This window comes from Pan paniscus, chromosome 11, assembly GCF_029289425.2.
Source record: "Pan paniscus chromosome 11, NHGRI_mPanPan1-v2.0_pri, whole genome shotgun sequence".
NCBI lineage: Eukaryota > Metazoa > Chordata > Mammalia > Primates > Hominidae > Pan > Pan paniscus.
This window is the reverse complement of record NC_073260.2, coordinates 76514604-76530178: the sequence shown is the minus strand read 5'-3', so window position 1 is coordinate 76530178 and position 15575 is coordinate 76514604. Positions and strand designations below refer to the sequence as shown.

Genomic DNA, 15575 nt, shown 5'->3' with positions numbered 1-15575 from the left:
TATTCAAAAGTATTAGTGACATATTGCACAATCACAAAAATAACTATTTTACCTGGTAAGGTTCATAAAAAAATGCTTCTACACCTTCAGAAAATTCTCTAATTAAGCCAAATGGATTTCCCAAAACATCAAGTCCAAGAATGAGTACATACATCTGCTTAATGGCCTAAAAATAAAATATGAACATTAATCAATTCAGATAATTAGATCTATTTTTTTCTTATACATTATTTAAAACACACGCCCAGTTTTCTCAGGCCAACACCTTTAATGCCAATTTCAACTCCTAAACCATCTCATTTTATTAATCACTACTCTTTTTTTCTTTTTCTTTTTGAGACAGTCCTGCTCTGTTGCCCAGGCTGGAATGCAGTGGCGCCATCTCGGCTCACTGCAACCTCTGCCTCAAGGGTTCAAGCAATTATTGTGCCTCCTCCTCCCAAGCTGGGACTACAGGCATGCACCACCATGCCTGGCTAATTTTTGTGATTTTAGTAGAGATGGGGTTTCGTCATGTTGGCCAGGGTGGTCTCGAACTCCTGGCCTCAAGTGATCCACCAGCCTCAGCCTCCCAAAGTGTTGGGATTACAGGCATTAGCCACCATGCTAGGCCTATTGATCGCTATTCTTAGCTTTTAAAAAGTAATTTGGTATTATAGTATTAAAAATAATATGACATTATATTCATGTAAAGCTCTAGAATATTTAAAATACTTTCACTTTTACAATTATCTGTGACCACTGTCATTACCACCACCGTTTTATAGATTGGAGAAACATATAAGTCAGATGATACTCAGGGTCACATAGTTGGTATATGGCAAAAGTGGGAGAAATCCAAATCTCCTGAGTCATGCTCAGTGATCTGTCATACCACAGCTATATCAGATACTCTGTAAGTTATATCCTAAAACCCAGGAGTCTCTCTAGAAGTGGAAAAACATCTGTTAAAAAAATACATCTGGCTGACTTAACAACTAGTTACACTAAAAATATCCCGTGTTCATCAGTTAGTTACTAATAGTTTCCTTGAACCCATTTTTTAATTAAGTGTGATAAATTAGTTAATATTTTATTTAAAGATTTATTTATTTCCAGTCCCTGCTGATCCACAAAAAATTTCTCTCAGTGGCTAAAAAATATAAGGACAAAAAATTCAAATAGTGATTGAGCTTAATTTCTTTTTATAATTCTGAGGAAAATATCCATGCTTTAATAATTTGAAAATGGCTATTTAGTTCCTCAATAATTCCACATTATATATGTATAGACACAAAAGGTTTTACTAGTCTGTATCACTCTGTCCCTCTGTAATACAATCTTAGACAAACCTGTTTTGAATAGTGTCTTATGACTTCAGACTGTAGGTCGGATGTTGTATGGAACTGATAGTTGAGTTCAAAAAATGCAAGCCTGAAAAAAGCGTAAAAATATATTGTCTGTACATGCGTATGAAGAAAGTATTTTTAATATTAATGAGTGGCTTTATTTTCTTTAGAATCTTTTCTCCAAACCTTTCCTTCTAGTACATTTTCCCATGCCAATCAGGAAATTTACTTTTTACATACATCTCTGCATATTCTAATCAAAGAACCTTCTAAGAATCTGATAAAAGACATGGATCTTATCTTCAGACAAGTCACCAGTACACATAAATTTTCATGTAAATTCGAGAATTCTGAGATCCTGTGAATCCCATTCATGTACCACTAGAACTTTATTTCCCAATTCTGTCCTATCATGGCCCACATAGAAAATGTCTGACACACTGATAAAGAGGTTGCTCACGAATGGCCAGGTTCAGCTGCAGCAGGTTTTGCCTGCTTACTTATAACCCCATTCACAGAATATATATTAAGATTAGCTTACTTATAACCCATCCATAGCATATACCTGATACAGTAACTGAAAAGCTCTATGCTTCTTGTTGCTAAGTAGAATACTATTTCTGCTAACATCATACGTGTGTACTTTTATTTGACACTTACCTAACTTCAGGTTCAGTGTTACCTCGTGTTGGACTTATTAATTCTTACGACTGTTCTTAATAATCAATTCTAGATGCTACCTGAAAGGGTTATTCTCTTCTAAAGTCTCAACTCAGACATTCTGAATCTCTTTGGTCAGATACTCTATAAGCTTCATTATGACTCATATTAAAATATAAATTCCTGATTACAACACTTAAAGTTGATCCTTTCATTTCCCCTATTATTGCATTCATTCTGTTCTAGTTGCAAATGCTTTGAAGAGTCTTATTCCTATTAGCTTCAAATCCATACATTTCAGGCACCATATCTTTGGGCATACACAGCCTATCCTTCCCTAAGCCAGAAAGATCTTTTAAAATGTAAAACTTGCATGGCCTATGACTCTTTTTCTTAAGGAAATTGTTTAATAATTCTGTAATTTAGCAATTAGGGGTTAGCAAATCATACGTTTGGTGTTATTCAGATTGCACTTCACTTGAATGCAAAAACCTCATTTTGCCTATGATCTGCAACGTACTTCACACACTTTTTCATTTACGAAATTTTTAGGGACATATAAAATAGAAATATTTCCATCAATTTACAGATTTGAATACTAAACATACTTAAAAACTACATCTTGTACATCTGTCAGTGTGGCACCAATACTCTTCAGCAAAAGATTTAAAGAATGAACTGGAATCAGTCCTCCATTTTGTTTTGAATCTTTAGCTTCTTCTCTGCCGGAACTCAGTGAAACACTTAAATGTAACTAAAAAGATAAAGAGATAAATATTTAAAAGTATTTTCTTCATATTGACAATTTTAACTCTTAAAAAATCAGTTTAATTTTAAATTCACTACACCATAAATAAGATTTCAAAGTTATCTAGATTATGTTAAAATCACTAAGTAGAAATATGAAGAAATTTAAAATCTAACATAGCTCTATTTAAATCTTCAATTCAACAATTTAAGATAGCATGATATTTAATCCTATCCCATTCTTTTGGCAAACCTAAGAAAATATTAATTTTTATATATTTGTTAATAACATTAAAAATCTAAAAGTTGAAGCTGTTGAAAATGTCTCAAATACATATGGTCCCCAACTTATATGACTTATGTTTCACTTATGATTTTTCAACTTTACAATGCTGCAAAAGCAATACACCTTCAGTGGAAACTGTACTTTGAATTTTGATTCAAAATTCTTTATAATAACTTTATTAGAAAATAGGCATTGTGTTAGATGATTTTGCCCAGCTGTTTTGAGCATGTTTAAGACAGGCTAGGCTAAGCTTTAATGTTCAGTAGGTTAGGTGTATTAAATGCATTTCCGACTTACAAGATTTTCAACTCATGATGGCTTTACTGAGATGTAACTCTGTCATAAGCTGAAAGGTATTTGTATCTCCAAAAGTATGTTTCAATTATTTCAGAAGTTAATAGCCAGTTAAAAAACACTTTTGTATTGTATTGCATATATACTCTACATATATGGTTGTTTAGTAATTTTCTTCAATTATTGTATAATTAGCTTATAGGAATTTTGCACTAAAAACTAACTTAGATTTGATACCATTCAGTCTTCAGTTCTTAAGGCTACTTTATAAATTACTTTAAAACTAATACACAAATCATCATATGCAAAATTTTGAAAATTGTGACCTAACAGCTTAACAGAAAATCAAGGTAAAATAATGTTAGGTCAAATTATAAACATAAATACATGCTATAGGTGGCTCCACATGATAAAAAGTTATTTAAAAATAAATAAAAATGTAAAAGGGTAATTCCTTTGTTACTTAGTTTAATTGTATATTTACAGATTTTATATATTACTGAAGAACACAATATAAATGCTACATCAATTTGCTATTACCTAGATTATCAAGGACAATAAAAATGACTTTCTCCTACCTTGATAGGAGATATATGAAAATATTCATAGAGGCTGACTTGTGATTGATCTACTAATGAGGCTGTTTTATATTCTTCTTTGAAAGCTTCTATATCTTTATGAAAAAGCTCAACCTATTAAAGGAACACAGAATATTAAAACTAAAGGGACCTACCTGCATGAGATATTTAAGCAAATAGAAGACACACTGCCAAAACTCTTCTATAAGATCCAGACTCAACATTGCTTATGATTGCCTCAGAAGGGAAAGTAACATCTCTATCTATAGGACAGTTCTGTCTGCCACTGACAAACCAACAAGCATTATCTTCTATATTTCTATCCAAACCATTAAAAGACACTAAGCTTTTCTCCATGTGACTATAAATCTTATCCCAAAATGACATTAATCCATACCATCAACACTCTCTTGGGTATATTTGTTTCTTTAAACATAATCATACAGTCAACTTGTATTTTGTAGTCTACTTGTAATTGCTTTAATGCAACCTACACAGATCAGTAATATAATAAAATAAAGAAGGTGTTGAAAACAATTTTGCATTAATTGATTGGTGGTTTCATTCTTGATATTCATCAATACTTCTCCTTTAAATGCTCAGACGGAAGTAACTTCTATGTGTTGAAAAATGAGCCCCAAGATTCACATTTTAACATATTCATAAAAACATAAGAAATTATAGCCTTATAAAAAGTATATTTAGAAATCAATTTCTGAGATGACAGTGGGAAGCTCTTCAAACCAGCACCCCAGCTAAACTGATAAAATTTAAACAACAACAACAACAACAAATTTAAGGCCTCTAGGAATGGTTTTAAGGTCATAAGCAAATGAAGAAACATCTATTTAAGAAAACCTAAAGAATTTGGTAAGAAAAGTGAATCCGTGGTGTTTTAACAAAGGCCATTCCCTCTGTCCCCTCTCCCAGACTAATGAGCCAGAATTCTACTCTAGACTAGTATACCCAAGAACACAGAGCTCCTTCTTGGCCCAGTCCTCAATTGGAGGACTTCCCTCCTGGGAAGAACAGGACGTCGGCATTTCTCATCCTGTTCCCAGCTACCTGCTGCTGAGGTTAAGTTATGGTTGAGTGCAACTGTGAGGCAGGGGCTTCCTTTATGGGTTTTTTTTTTGTTTGTTTGTTTTTTTCGAGACGGAGTCTCGCTCTGGTCACCCAGGCTGGAGTGCAGTGGCGCGATCTCAGCTCACTGCAACTTGTGCCTCCTGGGTTCAAGCGATTCTCCTGCCTCAGCCTCCTGAGTAGCTGGGATTACAGGCACCTGCCAACACGCCTGGCTAATTTTTGTATTTTTAGTAGAGATGGGGTTTCACTATGTTGCCAGGGTGGTCTCGAACTCCTGACCTCAAGTGATCTACCCGCCTTGGCCTCCCAAAGTGCTGGGATTACAGGCGTGAGCCACCGTACTTGGCAGGGCTTCCTTTCTCTGTCCAGCCTCTGTGCAGGGTAAAAAAGCTCTGCCTTGGGTACAGTACCACTGAGAATACTAGAGTTCTGATCACTCTTGCCCAGGCCTGTAATGTGGTGGTTCCATGCCAGCAAAGGCAAGCTGAGATCATCTCAGGCCACTGCTCCTCTTACCCCACCACACATAGTGCTCAGCTCCTAAACTGGGGTGTTACTCAAATAGAAGGGTGTCACAACTGTTCCCACCGCCAGCTTCAGAGGCCTGGTTTAGGGATTTTTGCTGATGGGGAAAGTAGGTTTTAAAACAGGTAACTATTAATCTCTTCCCAAAGGAACTAATTTCACTTATAACATATAGTGCAGTTCGAGCCTAAGGGCTCTCAGAAACAGCAGATGTGGTGAAAGACAACTAAAAGGAAAGTCATTGACTTACAGAAGATACTGGCTAACCTGCAGACCTAATAGTTTGCAGGAGAAAGTCAGAGAAAGTGACAAATAGGAGTTTTCCTGGGGTCAGAACAAAAAACACAGAAACATGGTGAAACCCTGTCTCTACTAAAATTACAAAAATTAGCTGGGCATTTTGGCACACGCCTGTAATCCCAGCTACTCGGGAGAGAGGCTGAAAAACGAGAATTGCACAAACCCACGAGGCGGAGGTTGTAGTGAGCTGAGATTGCTTTTGCAGCATTGCACTCCAGCCTGGGAGACAGAGTGAGCCTAGGTCTCAAAAAAAAAAAAAAAAAAAAAAAAAAAAAAAAAAAAAAAAAAAATTAATGTAATAAAACATATCAATAGAACAAAATCCAAAAAGTGTACAATCATTTCCATAGATGCAGAAAAAGAATGACAAAATATATAATCATGATTAAAAACACTCAACCAACTAAGAAAAGAACTTCCTCAACCTGAAAAAGGATGTCTAGGAAAAACCCACGGTCAATATCATACTCAAAGACTGAAAATTTACCCTCTAAGATCAGAGGCAAAAGAAGAATGTCTGCTCTTGGCACTTCTGTTTAATGTGTCACCAATTTCTAAACACAACAACTAGGGAAGAAGAAGAAACAAAGGCATTCAGATCAGAAAGAATGAAGTAAAACTACCTCTCCTCTCAGATGACATGATCTTATGTATAGAAATCCCAAAAGAATATACGGAACAACAAATAGAGCTAACAATTCAGTAGGGGTGCAAAATACAAGATCAGTATAAAAAAATCAACTGCATTTTTATACAGTAGCAATGAACAATCCAAAAATGGAATTAAAAAATCAATTTTATTCATAATACTAGAAGAAGAATATAATACATAGGAATAAATTTAACGAAAAATATGTAAAACTTATACTCTGAAAAACAACAAAACATTGTTAAAAAAAATTAAAAATCTACATAAATGGATAAACATGTCATGTGCAAGGACTGAAAGACCTAATACTGTTAGGATGGCAATACTTCCCAAATTGATTTACAGATTCAATGCAGTCTCTATCAGATGTCCAGCTGACTTCTTTGAAGAACCTGACAAGTTGATTCTAAAATTCATATGAAATTTCAAAGGACTCAGAACAGCCAAACCCATCTTGAAAAAGAAGGACAAAGTAGGAAGATTCATATGTCCCAATTTCAAAACTTAATACAAAACAATAACTAAGACAGTGTGCAATGCACAAGGGCAGATGCACAGATTGACGGAATAAAATCACATGTGTGTTGTTAACTGATTTTCAACTAGGGTGTCAAGACCATTCAAAGAACAAATAGTCTTTTAAAGAAATGGTAATAGGACAACTGGATAGCAACATGCCAAAGAATAATTTGGATCCTTATACATCATATACAAAAATGAACTAAAAATTGATCAAAGACCTAATCATAAGAGCTAGATCTTTAAAACTCTTAAAACGTAAGATATTCATGACCTTGGATTTGGCTAAGGATTCTTAGAAATGACACCAAAAGCATGAGCAACAAAATAAAAAATAATTTGAACTTCATTAACTTTTGATTTTCAATAGACAACATCAAGAAAGTGAAAAAGCAACACACAGAATGAGAGAAAATATTTGAAAACTATGTATCTGATAAGAGACCTGTATCGAGAATATGCAAATAACTTTTATAAGAAAAAAGACAAATAACTCATTAAATAATAAGCAAAGGATCTGAATGGACATTTCTTCACATAAGATATGCAAATTAACTACTTAACATATTAAAGGATAATCAACATATCAAAGATGCTCAACATCACATGTCAAAACCACAATAACAAACTATTTCACATTCACCCATTATGATTGCTAGAATCAAAGACAGATAGTAACAAGTGTTGGGGATAATATGGAAAAATCAGAGCCCTCATATGCTCTGGTAAGAATGTAAAATGGTGGAGGCACTTTGCACAACTGCCTAACAGTCCCAAATGATTAAATATAAGGTTACTATGTGATTGAGCAATTCCACTCCTAATAAATTTTATTTCTTTTGGCTATATACCTAGGATTGGAATTGCTTAATCACATGGTGATTAAGTTTAAATAGTTTAAGACTTTTAATAAAGTTTTTGTCCAATAAAAACTTGTACACAAGTATTCATTACATTATCCATAAAAGCCAAAATGTGTAAACAAACAACCCAAACGTCCATTAACAGATATATGGATAAACAAAATGTGGCCCATCCATATAATGGAATATCACTTAACCATAAAAAGGAATGAAGTACTGATACATGCTACAACATAGATGCACCTTGAAAGTATTATGCTAAGTCAAAGAAGCCCTTCACAAAAGACTACACAGTGTATGATTCTATTTGTATGAAATATTCAGAATAGGCAAACCTAAAGACACAAAGTGTATCAGTGGCTGCACAGGCAGTTCCTTTTGGGGATGATGAAAATGTTCCAGAATTAGAGAGTGATGATGATTGTACAACTTTGTGAATACATTAAAAGTCATTGAACCCTATCTTTTAAATGGGTGAAATGTATGGTATGTGATCTATACCTCAATAGACTGTTATTAATTTGCTCTTTCTCCATCCATGAATCTATGAGGGCAAGTAAAAAACAGACTATATCTGACCCACTTTATAACTATGATTTTATGGTCTTCCAGTCACCCAGATGATACCACCTTTTAATTTTCCTATCCTTTCTCCCATTAAATATCCTGGACATACCCTAAATTTCTAAATTATTAAAGTGAAAGCAAAGCCAAAGTAATCCAGGAAAATAAAAGAGGAAAAAAGTGATGTGAACATGACAAATTATCCTTTTCTCCCTGCTATTCACCCCAAGCCTTTCCTCCTGTTTGCTAATTTTCTATCATCAGAAAATAAGATTTCTAAAAAGGTATGTACCACAAGAGAGTAATAAAATTTATTTAATTGTATTTTTAAAATGCAACACAGTCATTTTAATACCTTTAAAAATTTATAATAATATCTTTTCCCTAATCCTTTCCATCAAATGTTATTATTTTAAGTCTTACCTCTGTATTTTCAGTCACCTCAGCTTCTGTCATAAGGTCTGTTAAAGCATAGATAAACCCAAGATCTAACCTGAGATCCATTTCTTGAATCAATACTTTGAAATACCTGTATTACAAAGTAGAAAACATTTTTTAAAAATCATCAATTAACAACTGTATTACAAAAATTAGATGAGAAAAAAGTATGAGATCAGTATTAGAACTTTGAAACTTAGGACTATTTAGTTGACTAAATTTTAAAAAATCATGGAACATTGTTAATAACAGCAACAAAGTCAAAATATGAAAATGGCCATAAAGAGGAACCAGATAAGTAAACTGTCATACAGAGTCATAAAACAGAATATTATATATTAGTGATAATGAATAAACTATGGCTACATACAACAAAATGAATAAATTTTAATAAAAATGTTGAATGAACAAAAGCAAGTCCCAACATCTATCTCCGGCCTGAAACAATTTTCTAAAAATTAGAAAAAAATTAAAACTAAAAGGCATAATGTTTAGGTACACATGAACAATAAAACTATATTTTAAACAGCAAGGAAATAAAGATAGGTTATCTTGGTGACAAGGTAAGGGAAATTAGACAGGAGATTATTACATAGATGTTTCAGTCCATCTTCTGTTTCTTGGAATGGGTAGTGAGTGAAGACGAAAATATTATTGTTTTCCTTTTTCAAAACAATATATGATTATAGACAACCCCAAACAAAAAACAAATACAAATACAAGAGAATAATAAAATATCCAAAATCCAGAAACAATGATTATAAATACCTAGATGTATTTCATCCAGAGCCTTCTTCTTTTTTTTTTTTTTTTGGGACAGTCTTGCTCTGTCACCCAGGCTGGAGTGCAGTGGTGTGATCTCAGCTAACTGCAAGCTCTGCCTCCTGGGTTCAAGCGATTCTCGTGCCTCAGCCTCCTGAGTAGTTGGGACTCTGGGCACGTGCCACCACGCCTGGCTAATTTTTGTATTTTTAGTAGAGTTGGGGGTTCACCGTGTTGGCCAGGTTGGTCTCGAACTCCCGACCTCAAGTGATCAGCCTGTCTAGGTCTCCCAAAGTGCTGGCATTACAGGCGTAAGCCACAACATTATATTTTTTTATTTGACGTTTATAATTAATATTTTATGCTTAAATCTTTGACTTGTCTAACATTTAAAGAGTACAAACAATTCATATATTTAAATCAAACATTAAATAAATATACAAGAAATGTATTAAGACACTTACTTAATACGTGATATCTGGGAATGTCCTGCAGATCTCATGACAATACTGACATCTGTAAAGGGCTTTGGTGCTGTAAAGGTTATAAATATAATTACTCCCATGATGCTTTAAGCAAAAGCTAGGCATTTTCTTCCAATATACACCACAATGGAAAATTAAATCATTTACTAAATAATAAATATCAGTTAAAATTACTGATATTGGCAAAATCTACTACAATCTTAATTTCAGACACTAGCATTGTTTTTAAAACTATCTATAGTTACTCTGAAGATAACTAATTCTACAATTAGCAGTTTAGAAGTATGCATTAGAATCATCAGGGAAACTTTGTGAAAACAGATTCTGGGGACTTGCTCCAGACCTCTAGGTGGAAGGGCTTACGCATTATACTGGCCAAAAAGCTTCTGAGCGAGTTATAAAGAGTACTCCCCCCAGGATAGTTTAGAAGAAGTGGTGTGGGGTGGAGGTGGGAAAGCAAGGGGAGAAGAAAGTTAAGTAGGGTAGTGAGGAGGGAAGAGAAAGTAGGGGGAAGAGGGATATGCAGGAAACAAGAAAGGCAAAGGGAAAGAAAAGGGTAGAAAGGACTTGTCAGTTATTCTTATTTGGAGAACATAGGACAGTTTCTGCTGTTAGAAAACACTCTAGATTTGAACTTCCTTATTGTTCATTCAAAGGCTTTAAAGGTTTTTAAATCACAGGTTTACAGATTATCTGCTTTTTAAATTAGTATTTCTAAAAATTTCAATATATGTTTCTAATTAATCTTTTCTTCAAGATTCACTCAAAATCTTATCAAAGTTAGTTGTGTATAGTACTTGCTGGTCCTTTTTCAAGCAGTTTAATTTTCCAATTATCCTATAAAAATTAAACCCAAGAATGGTTTCACTTCATATTTTTATAGTAAAGTAAATCAAATAGCTAATACAACTGCTTTTATGGAAATCTAAAAACAAACCTGAATCCATGGTGACCGACTTTGGAGGTTTAACAGGATAAAACACAAAGGGAAATACAGCACCATGTATCTGATTTTGGACCTAAGAAAATAAAAACACATCAGTATATTAATATGTCAATTATACAACCTGACCAGAATAACAGGATTTGAGGAACAAAAAGAATAAAAAAGTCTAGCAGTGACCAAGCACGGTGGCTCACGCCTGTAATCCCAGCACTTTGGGAGGCCGAGGCGGGTGGATCATCTGGGGTCAGGAGTTTGAGACCAGCCTGGCCCACATGGTGAAACCCCGTCTCTACTAAAAATACAAAAATTAGGTGGCCATGGTGGTGGGCACCTGTAATCCCAGCTACTCAGGAGGCTGAGGCAGCAGAATCGCTTGAACCTGGGAGGCAGGGTTTGCAGTGAGCTGAGATTCTGCCACTGCACTCTAGCCTGGGCGACAGAGGGAGACTCTGTCTCAAAAAAAAAAAAAAAAAAAAAAAAGCTAGCACAACATTGAAACTGAATACTAGATAAAGCAGACCATGGGAATAGATCTGGTTTCTTATTGCATTCCTTTAGAATACAATTTTGCCTATATTTTCAGAAAGACTTACCTGTATTCTGTAAATCTGAATTCTAAATGATGATTGATGTGCAGATGTGTTATATTCCACTTTTAATGCTGGAAGATAATTTCTTCGTAGAGCTATTACATGCGGCTGCAGAATTTTCATGTTATGACCAGTAGGTGTTAGGCGAACCTGAAAAATATGTCCCCCCAAATGAAAAAATTATCTATAAATGACTAGAATTAGAAATTAATGCCAAAAACTTTTTAAAACAGTAAGCTACATATTTGTATTAGTTTAGATTTAGATCTTAATATCCCATGTCCATAAAATTCACATAAATATTCATATAATTCTTACAAAGCTTCACTGCATTACTTTTTACATAAATGTACTAAAATTTACCACAATAAAAATGAATAAAGGAAAAATAAAATATTTAAAGAAAGTACAGTGAAAAACTAAAACATTTTTAAGTTTCCTGCTAACCCAAAGAACAGATCATTAGCATCTAGTATCTTAAAAGAAAGTTTTCTTTTCTTTTTTTTTTTTTTTTGAGACAGAGTCTTGCTGTCAGCCAGGCTGGAGCGCAGTGGGGCCATCTTGGTTCACTGCAACCTCCACCTCCTGGGTTCAAGGCATTCTCATGCCTCAGCCTCCTGAATAGCGGGGATTACAGGCGCCTGCCACCATGCCTGGCTAATTTTTGTATTTTTAGCAGAGACAGGGTTTGCCACATTGGCCAGGCTGGTCTCGAACTCCTGACCTCAAGTAATCCGCCTGCCTCAGCCTCCCAAAGTGTGGGATTACAGGTGTGAACCACTGCGCCCAGCCTGATTTCTTAATATAGATAAACACCTCTTTAAAACATTTTATACAAGGTATGTATGACAGGATTATTTTGTTTTATAAGGAAGCCAAACTTTCCTTAAATTTCACTAGTGATTCACCGAACTACAACAGACAAAAAATTAAAACTTCACATCAGTACTTAAAAATATTACCGGAACATTAGTGTCCAACTGAATAACCTTATCTTCTGAAGGAGAAGATTCAGTATATTCCTTAAATTCTCTCTCTAACTTCTCAGTGTGCTTTACACTCATTGGCTTCCATCTTGCCTTCTTCTTGGGCTTTGTTTCCCAAACCACATCAGAACTTATTTAAGAAAGCAAAAATCATAGTATTTAATACTAAGTTATTAACATTTATTTTAACTGGTTTATTACATGAATTACAATACCTTCATTAAAATTTCAGAACAGCCTCAATTACAAGTGAGCATATTACAAATTTAAAAACATGAATTCATTCAACTACTACCTATTAAGCTACTACTGAGGCACTATTCTAGGTGTTACAGCCGTTATCAGTGAACATCTCTGTCATTCTGGAGCTTCATTTTAGTGGGGGAGTGAAAATAAATAGTAAACAAAATAAATTAGTAAAATTTAATATGTAGGAGGTGAAAATGCTTTTGAAAGAAGAAAATGTAGACTAGGCAAGGGGGATCCGGAGAACTGCAATATGTAAAGTGGTGGGGTCTTCAATATTAGAGTGGTCAATGGGGAACTCATTGAGAAAGTGAGATTTTGGCAACCTTAAATGAGCTGAGAGAATTATCCAGCAGACAAGAGGAGGAAAACATTTCAGGTAGAGAGGCCAGCTAAAGCAGGAGGCACACTTGCAGTATATGAAGAAGAGCAAGGAGGCTGGCATGTCAGGAACACATTAGGAATAGAAAATAAAGTAAGACTTATAGTGGGGGGCCAAATAATGTAAAGCATTGTAGACCACTGTAGACTCTGAGTTTTATTCTGAGTGAGATGAGATACCACTGATCGGTTATAAGACAACTAGCAACATAATCTGACTTACATTTCGTTAAGAATACACTCTGTGTTGAAGTGGATGGAAAGAAAAAAGAGTGGAGTCAAGATTAGAAGCAGGAAAACTTGTTAGTGTACTACAGTAAGCCAGTTGAAAAATGGTGATGGCCCTGATGAGGCTATTAACAGTGAGATACTAGAAAATTGGTCAGATCTATGTGCACTTTGAAGGTAGAACCAGCACAGATCTTCTTGATGAATTAGGTCTGGGGTGTAAGATAAAGAGAGGAATCAAAGACAATTTCAATATTTTTGGGCTGCATAACTAGAAGGAGCTATTTTTTATTAACTCTGATTGGAAAGCTGGAGTTTTGGTAGAAGGAGGAAATAAAAGGTTTAGTGTACACATATGAAGTTTAAGAAGTCTCTTAGATATCTGAATAGAGATTTTGCATGCACAGTTGGATATATGAAGTCTTAAGGTCAGATGACAGGTGTGACAGAAGACATACCTAAGAGAGAAATTCTGGGCAGTATTTGAAATCATAAAACTGAAATCCACAAGAGAAAAGGACCAGGTCTAAGAGCCTCAAGGCATTTAGCCAATGTAAGCAGCTGAGAGAAGACAAGGAACCAATGAATGAGACCGGATAGGAAGAAAAACCAAGATGGTGAGGTATTCTGGAAGTCACGTGAAAGAAACTACATCAAGGAGGGATCTGTGTTAAATGTTATTAAGTAAAGACCGATAATTCTACACTGGATATGGCATTATGGAGGTCACTGGTAATGCTGACAAAACCAGTTTCATGGTGTGTTGAAAGCAAAACCCTGTTTGGAGTGGTTAAAGAGAAAATGGATGAAAAATAGTTGGAGAACACAGGATATGTTAAGTTCCTTTGAAACAGACAGTACATTTGAGGTGTTTGGTTATAAATGCAAAGAAAGAAACGAGCAACAGGTAGCAAGGAAAGTAGGCTCAAGAGAATTTTTTATGTTGAGAGAAGTAACACTGAAACAATTCAGTAGAGACCCAAAAGCTGTTGACTTAGGAGAGACGAAGAAGAGGACTGCTGGAACAATGCCCTCAAGTAGGTAAGAGGAAATGAAGTACAGTGCAAAAGTAGAGAAAAATCTGTTTAAACAGGAGCACATATATCTACTGTAAACTCTTGAGAGTATGTCAGTACAGCAAGTAGTATGCAAATGCTGGTAGATAGCAAGCTGTGATATTGGGGGGTGAGATGGGTCTCTGGAAGTTTGCTTTTGATGGGTTCAATTTTTTCAGTGAAGTGGAATGCAAGGTAGTAAGCTGACAGAATGGGGGTTTAAGGGGAGACAGGTATAAAATAGTTATCTAGGATATAGAGTGTGCCACTGCAATTTCTTGCTCTGCTAACTCTGCTTTCTCACTTTCATATGTTACTTTCATATGTTACTTAAATATTTAAGTTGTTTAATTTTATTAAAGCATTCTATTTGTTTATTCCTTATAGAACTTATATTCATTTAAGAAATAGAAAGGTAGAGACCATGTATTATTCATCTTTGCATTAACATCACTTAGCTTAGAAGATAACATATAATAGGTCTAAAGGTCTTAAAAATCTATGGTGTATTTGATCTATTTAAATAGTAAAAACATTTTTTGAGAATAAAAATTCTTAAGAATATAGATTTTAATATTCCTTTTAAAATGGCATTGATTCAATTCAATAAGAGGTCAGGGACACGTATAGATTAATGTACATAGAAAACTAAATTTACATCTGTATCATATACCTTTATATATATTCAAGAATTTAATTCAAGAAAAGGATTAAAATTACATTATCCTGGTTATACAGAAGAAATATTCTCACATTAAGCACTAACATATGTAAATTAAAACAGCTGTTTATGAATAGGAATAATAAGGACATAAGGGAGAGATAAAAGATTTAATGGTGATGTCTTATACGAGAAATGATAAATACAGTGATCACCTTATTAGATCTTATTAGATCTTAAAGTTCCACGGTCAAATTAGAAAGTGATTGTCTATGTTAATCCTCCAACAGCTACAGCATATGTACCCTGAACTGTGCTAGATGGTAATGGAAAATGAACTAAGCATTTTGTATGATATGCAAAACATACTTTTGGCAAGTTGAATAAATATAACTTTT

At 34.4% G+C, this 15575-nt stretch overlaps 1 protein-coding gene across 3 annotated transcripts in view; it reads right to left on the bottom strand.

Annotated features, from left to right (window-relative positions):
- VPS13A (vacuolar protein sorting 13 homolog A) overlaps positions 1-15575 on the bottom strand; it is a 243845-nt gene that overhangs the window by 51500 nt on the left and 176770 nt on the right. For all 3 annotated transcript variants that reach the window (XM_003811456.7, XM_003811459.7, XM_003811458.6), the window contains exons 55-63: positions 12583-12736; positions 11624-11770; positions 11022-11103; positions 10064-10133; positions 8823-8928; positions 3894-4007; positions 2597-2742; positions 1332-1413; positions 53-166 (exon numbers count right to left, since the gene is read on the bottom strand). In XM_003811456.7, the coding sequence (XP_003811504.3) occupies positions 53-166; positions 1332-1413; positions 2597-2742; positions 3894-4007; positions 8823-8928; positions 10064-10133; positions 11022-11103; positions 11624-11770; positions 12583-12736 (1015 nt within the window). The remainder of the gene's footprint in view (positions 1-52; positions 167-1331; positions 1414-2596; positions 2743-3893; positions 4008-8822; positions 8929-10063; positions 10134-11021; positions 11104-11623; positions 11771-12582; positions 12737-15575) is intronic.